At 38.5% G+C, this 7,352-nt stretch overlaps 1 protein-coding gene across 1 annotated transcript in view; it reads right to left on the bottom strand.

Annotated features, from left to right (window-relative positions):
- Positions 1-243: 243 nt before the first annotated feature.
- Positions 244-7,352, bottom strand: part of LOC124124141 (A disintegrin and metalloproteinase with thrombospondin motifs adt-1-like) — a 105,351-nt gene continuing 98,242 nt past the window's right edge. Inside the window, exon 20 of the mRNA XM_048388708.1 lies at positions 244-575. Within this exon, the coding sequence (XP_048244665.1) occupies positions 373-575 (203 nt within the window). The 3' untranslated portion in view covers positions 244-372. The remainder of the gene's footprint in view (positions 576-7,352) is intronic.

Raw genomic sequence — 7,352 nt, 5'->3', positions numbered from 1 at the left:
GCTGTATTACGGCGGTCTGTAAATATTCGAGTCTGGACCAGACAATCCAGTGATTGACATCATGAGCATCGATCCACACGGTGATGATAGTCTTTTGAAGGAGCACTAGACTTGAGACCCGTGATGCTTGTCGTACAGGGCGACTAACAGGATCGGGTGGTCAGGCTCGGTAACTTGGTTGATGCATGTCATCGTATCCCAATTGCGTGGATCGATGCTTCTGATGTCAATCATTGGATTGTCTGGTCAAGACTCATTTTATTTACAGACCGCCTTCATATAGATGGAATATTACTGAGTGCGGCGTTAAATCAAATAGTTGATAATAGACGGATCACATTAAGCAAATGTTTGACAAATAGACGGATCACATTAAGCAAATGTTTGACAAATAGACGGATGTTTGACGTTACAGTCTTCATCATCCAGAATCCAGGCATCAAATTTCAGACAGTTTTGACTTCCCGATTTTGAAAATCCTTTGACCGATTCACCATCCAACCAGAACCAGAGATCATTGTCGTCCCTGTCTAGCCCTCCAAGGTACACGTCGATATTTTTGTTGCCTATATTGTCTGGAAATAAAGTGATAATAATAATAATAATAACAATAATAATAATAATAATTTTTTTTAAAATCGCACAAATCGCTGCTGCCTGGTTAATGCCAACATTTCGTCATTCTGATTTATATTGTTTTTATGGGCGCCAGTTATATAAGTCGTTTGTCACGTCACGTCACGTTTGTCATGCTGGCTGGTTGGTTGGTTGGTTTGTTGTACGAGGCGACTAAAGGATCGTATGATCAAGCTCGCTGACTTGGTTGATGCATGTTATTGTATCCCTATTACGTGAATCAATGCTCATGATATCGATCACAGGATTGTCTGATCCAGACTCGATTATTTACAGACCTCCGTCATATTGCTGGAATATTGTCGAGTGCGGCGTTAAACAACTAACAGACCAATCAGATCACACACTCGTTAACAACGAACCAGTTCTTCTTTATCCAGATATACAAATCCAACATATTTCCCAAGTTTTTGTCCCCCGCCACGTGGTAGTGAGTGTGTGCATATGCAACATCTTGGTAGTATGTGCGTTTGTAAGACTTTTGTAGTGTGTGAGTTTGTAAGACCGTGGTAGTGAGTGTGTGCGTTTGTAACACTTTGGTAGTATGTGCGTTTGTAAGACTTTTGTAGTGTGTGCGTTTGTAAGACTTTTGTAGTGTGTGAGTTTGTAAGACCGTGGTAGTGAGTGTGTGCGTTTGTAACACTTTGGTAGTATGTGCGTTTGTAAGACTTTTGTAGTGTGTGCGTTTGTAAGACTTTTGTAGTGTGTGAGTTTGTAAGACCGTGGTAGTGAGTGTGTGCGTTTGTAACACTTTGGTAGTATGTGCGTTTGTAAGACTTTTGTAGTGTGTGCGTTTGTAAGACTTTTGTAGTGTGTGCGTTTGTAAGACTTTTGTAGTGTGTGCGTTTGTAAGACTTTTGTAGTGTGTGAGTTTGTAAGACCGTGGTAGTGAGTGTGTGCGTTTGTAACACTTTGGTAGTATGTGCGTTTGTAAGACTTTTGTAGTGTGTGCGTTTGTAAGACTTTTGTAGTGTGTGAGTTTGTAAGACCGTGGTAGTGAGTGTGTGCGTTTGTAACACTTTGGTAGTATGTGCGTTTGTAAGACTTTTGTAGTGTGTGCGTTTGTAAGACTTTTGTAGTGTGTGAGTTTGTAAGACCGTGGTAGTGAGTGTGTGCGTTTGTAACACTTTGGTAGTATGTGCGTTTGTAAGACTTTTGTAGTGTGTGCGTTTGTAAGACTTTTGTAGTGTGTGCGTTTGTAAGACTTTTGTAGTGTGTGCGTTTGTAAGACTTTTGTAGTGTGTGCGTTTGTAAGACTTTTGTAGTATGTGCGTTTGTAACACTTTGGTAGTATGTGCGTTTGTAAGACTTTTGTAGTGTGTGCGTTTGTAAGACTTTTGTAGTGTGTGCGTTTGTAAGACTTTTGTAGTATGTGCGTTTGTAAGACTTTTGTAGTGTGTGCGTTTGTAAGACTTTTGTAGTGTGTGCGTTTGTAAGACTTTTGTAGTGTGTGCGTTTGTAAGACTTTTGTAGTGTGTGCGTTTGTAAGACTTTTGTAGTGTGTGCGTTTGTAAGACTTTTGTAGTGTGTGCGTTTGTAAGACTTTTGTAGTGTGTGCGTTTGTAAGACTTTTGTAGTGTGTGCGTTTGTAAGACTTTTGTAGTGTGTGCGTTTGTAAGACTTTTGTAGTGTGTGCGTTTGTAAGACTTTTGTAGTGTGTGCGTTTGTAAGACTTTTGTAGTGTGTGCGTTTGTAAGACTTTTGTAGTGTGTGCGTTTGTAAGACTTTTGTAGTGTGTGCGTTTGTAAGACTTTTGTAGTGTGTGCGTTTGTAAGACTTTTGTAGTGTGTGCGTTTGTAAGACTTTTGTAGTGTGTGCGTTTGTAAGACTTTTGTAGTGTGTGCGTTTGTAAGACTTTTGTAGTGTGTGCGTTTGTAAGACTTTTGTAGTGTGTGCGTTTGTAAGACTTTTGTAGTGTGTGCGTTTGTAAGACTTTTGTAGTGTGTGCGTTTGTAAGACTTTTGTAGTGTGTGCGTTTGTAAGACTTTTGTAGTGTGTGCGTTTGTAAGACTTTTGTAGTGTGTGCGTTTGTAAGACTTTTGTAGTGTGTGCGTTTGTAAGACTTTTGTAGTGTGTGCGTTTGTAAGACTTTTGTAGTGTGTGCGTTTGTAAGACTTTTGTAGTGTGTGCGTTTGTAAGACTTTTGTAGTGTGTGCGTTTGTAAGACTTTTGTAGTGTGTGCGTTTGTAAGACTTTTGTAGTGTGTGCGTTTGTAAGACTTTTGTAGTGTGTGCGTTTGTAAGACTTTTGTAGTGTGTGCGTTTGTAAGACTTTTGTAGTGTGTGCGTTTGTAAGACTTTTGTAGTGTGTGCGTTTGTAAGACTTTTGTAGTGTGTGAGTTTGTAAGACTTTTGTAGTGTGTGCGTTTGTAAGACTTTTGTAGTATGTGCGTTTGTAAGACTTTTGTAGTGTGTGAGTTTGTAAGACTTTTGTAGTGTGTGAGTTTGTAAGACTTTTGTAGTGTGTGAGTTTGTAAGACTTTTGTAGTGTGTGCGTTTGTAAGACTTTTGTAGTGTGTGAGTTTGTAAGACTTTTGTAGTATGTGCGTTTGTAAGACTTTTGTAGTGTGTGAGTTTGTAAGACTTTTGTAGTGTGTGAGTTTGTAAGACTTTTGTAGTGTGTGCGTTTGTAAGACTTTTGTAGTATGTGCGTTTGTAAGACTTTTGTAGTGTGTGAGTTTGTAAGACTTTTGTAGTGTGTGAGTTTGTAAGACTTTTGTAGTGTGTGAGTTTGTAAGACTTTTGTAGTGTGTGCGTTTGTAAGACTTTTGTAGTGTGTGAGTTTGTAAGACTTTTGTAGTATGTGCGTTTGTAAGACTTTTGTAGTGTGTGAGTTTGTAAGACTTTTGTAGTGTGTGAGTTTGTAAGACTTTTGTAGTGTGTGAGGGAACAAGGAACGGAGTTTGTCCGTCCGTCCATCCATCCGCTTTTCAATGTAGACACACATTCTCAAAAACAATGTAAGTTAGAGAAATGAATCTTTAAACACTGTACTTTGAACATTGGTGTCGTACATTCATTTGTAACAGAGTTATGGCCCTTATTCAATGCTTCTCAAATGAGTACATATTGCCTGTGAAGATCCGGGGTAGAATAGGTCTTCAGCAACCCATGCTTGCCGTAAGAGGCCACTATGCTTGTCGTAAGAGGCGACAAACGGGTTGGGTGGTCAGGCTCGCTGACTTGGTTGATGCATGTCATCTATCCCAGTAGTAGTAGTAGTAGTGAACGAAAACAGTATGTTATATCACACGTATGTGTACCAGTATGACCGGGCAGAAAAGGGTCTAGATTGCTGGGCACTGAAAGTTAAAAATATGTTATTTTCCTTTGGATATGATGAAATTTGGAATAGACAATCAGTTTCTTGTATCCATTCAATTATATCCGCTTTTAGAACAAGATGTATTGATATTGATAACCAGTGTCTCTTGGAATCTTTTGATAAATTATCTTCATTATATTTGTATAAAACAATTAAGCTATCAAATGAATATGAAAATTAGTGTTGTGAATATTGCAGCATTTAGGATTATTCTCTTACAGTTTCGCACGTCGAGCAGTGATCTTATGGTATCACAGGGTAGAAAGTTAGGTATTCCAAAGTGTGAAAGACTTTGTCCATCTTGTATCATTCCAAGTGTAGAAACAGAATGCCATGTTTGTTTAGTTTGTCCGTTTTATGACGATCTTAGAAGAAAATTTCTGCCAAGTTATTATTATACATCTCCATCAGAGCATAAATGTAAAGTTTTATTTACCACCAGTAATGCTTAAATTAATAATCTTGCCAAGTTTACATTCTTTGCTCTTAAAATGAGGAGCAAGCAGTTGTCCATTATATAAACTACTAATTCTACCACCATATGTATATGGTCTCAGATACCCTTGTACTGATTAGTATTGATATAACTACATGCACTTGTGGCGCAACATGTTTGAATGCTTGAATATATATATTGTAAAATGGGCCTGTGGCCTGATTTACTGAAATAAACCCCTACTACATCTATCCCAGTTGTGTGGCTCGACGCTCATGATGTCAGTCACTTTATTGTCTGGTCCAGACTTGTTTTTTATCAGACCGCAGTTATATAGCTGGAATATTGCTGAGTGCGGCGTTAAACAACAAACAAAGAAACAAACAAACAAGTACATATTGTGTGAAATGGGGACACGTTTTCTCAGAAGTTTGCAAGCTTATCTGAGAGATACTTGTCACGACTGAGTTCGAAGACTGGTCCGTTAATTATTTTTTCTATTGGGTTATGGCCCTTGCTCTGTGTGTTTTCAACTTCGTGCATAGTGTGTGCAATGGGGACAAGTTGTCCCAGAATTCTGAAGTTGCATGATTGAAAGTTTGCATGATTTTCTGAAAGATTCTTGTCAAGACTGAGTTCGAAAATTGGTCCTGTCAATTACTTTTTTACAGAGTTGTGGCCCTTGATCCATTGTTTTACTTGGTGCACAGTGTCTGCATTGGGACAAGTTTCTCAGAAGCTACAGAAGTAGGCTTATCTAAGAGATACTTATCAAGATTGGGTTCTTTTGTTCCAGAGAAGGGGCCTTTTTGTGGTTATTAATATCACTTTTAATCATTGACATCTGATGACATAAGGCGGCCCAGGGGCATATCTAGGACTCTTTTTTATAGTTTGTAGTCACAACTATAAGAACAAACAAAATTCTAATGTGGCCCTTGGTTGGGGATAGTGATACCGCTGTTTTCTTGTTTGTCGCACACCTTTTCCAAATATACATATTACTAGAACTAGACGTCTTCCCTTTTTTGTCAACGTCTCAGGCTCCGAGGCGCCGTTAATTAACCGTACTTTCAGCTTGTACAATTATTATTTGTGGTTTAATTTTATTACACAGTTTAAACTCATTCTGAATAGGATTTTAGGGTTATTTTTTACATTGAAATTTCTCATGCACGCTTCCATGTGCACCTGTAGATATACACTCTCGCGTGATCCAATTAAATCTTCGCAAGAAGGAGTGAGTGAGTGAGTGAGTATGGTTTTACGCCGCTTTAAGCAATACTCCAGCAATATCACGGCGGGGGACACCAGAAATGGGCTTCACACATTGTGCTCATGTCGGGAATCGAACCCGGGTCTTCAGCGTGACGAGCGAACGCTTTAACCACTAGGCTACCCGACCGACCCTTCGCAAGAAGGAAGCGCCAGAAATGTACCACGTGACACGATTTTGTTGCTTCCTAATTGTCTGTTGGGCAGAAAAATCAAACTTTTTTCTTGCTATTATTTTGTTTCTGTGTCTTTATATGTAACTAAACAAATATCTTAGTGATTTACTTAGATGGAGACAAATTCGACCGCCTCCGTGGTCTTGAGCGTCCGCCCGGAGAGTGGAAGGTCCAGGGTTCGATCCCGGGCCGCGTCATACAAAAAGACGTTAAAAGATTGTACTTGTTGTTACCCTGTCTGGCGCTCGGCATTAAGGGGCTAAAACAAGGACTGGTCGGCTCGGGGTCAGTATACTGTGTCTGAGTGGGGTATTCATGTTAAACTGCGGCATGGTATCTCACTGAGCTAGCACTATAAATCTGCATCAGTCCGGACTAGTACAAGCAGCCACACACACACATACACGTGCATGCACGTCGCTATATAAGTGCAATAATCTTGGACGCGACGTCTGACAAAACAAAAAGTAACACACAAACACACATTCTGACAATATGTTTTAAAATTTACATATACATCTATCTTAACATATAGTACATGTATGTGCTTTTACATTTACATCACAACTGACATGTGTTTTTACATTTACATCTTGCTGAACATACAGTAAAACACTTACGTTCTGACAATATGACATGTGTTTTTTACATTTACATCTTGCTGAACATACAGTAAAACACTTACATTCTGACAACATGACATGTGTTTTTACATTAACATCTTGCTGAACATACAGTAAAACACTTACATTCTGACAACATGACATGTGTTTTTACATTTACATCTTGCTGAACATACAGTAAAACACTTACGTTCTGACAATATGACATGTGTTTTTACATTTACATCTTGCTGAACATACAGTAAAACACTTACGTTCTGACAATATGACATGTGCTTTTAAATTTACATCTTGCTGAAAATACAGTAATACACTTACATTCTGACAACATGACCTGTGTTTTTACATTTACATCTTGCTGAACATACAGTAAAACACTTACATTCTGACAATATGACATGTGTTTTTACATTAACATCTTGCTGGACATTCAGTAAAACACTTACATTCTGACAACATGACCTGTGTTTTTACATTTACATCTTGCTGAAAATACAGTTAAACACTTACATTCTGACAACATGACATGTGTTTTTACATTTACATCTTGCTGAACATACAGTAAAACACTTACGTTCTGACAATATGACATGTGTTTTTACATTTACATCTTGCTGAACATACAGTAAAACACTTACATTCCGACAATATGACATGTGTTTTTACATTTACATCTTGCTGGACATACAGTAAAACACTTACGTCCTGACAATATGACATGTGTTTTTACATTTACATCTTGCTGGACATACAGTAAAACACTTACGTTCTGACAATATGACATGTGTTGTTACGGCGATACCGCATTATCAGTGGTTCATATTGGGAAAGGGTCGTCACTCTAATTTCAAATGGGAGCTATCTCCGTTGTTTTCGTATTTG

This window comes from Haliotis rufescens, unplaced genomic scaffold, assembly GCF_023055435.1.
Source record: "Haliotis rufescens isolate VD_foot unplaced genomic scaffold, xgHalRufe1.0.p SCAF_77, whole genome shotgun sequence".
NCBI lineage: Eukaryota > Metazoa > Mollusca > Gastropoda > Lepetellida > Haliotidae > Haliotis > Haliotis rufescens.
The sequence above is the reverse complement of the archived record's forward strand: the minus strand, read 5'-3'. Positions and strand labels throughout refer to the sequence as shown.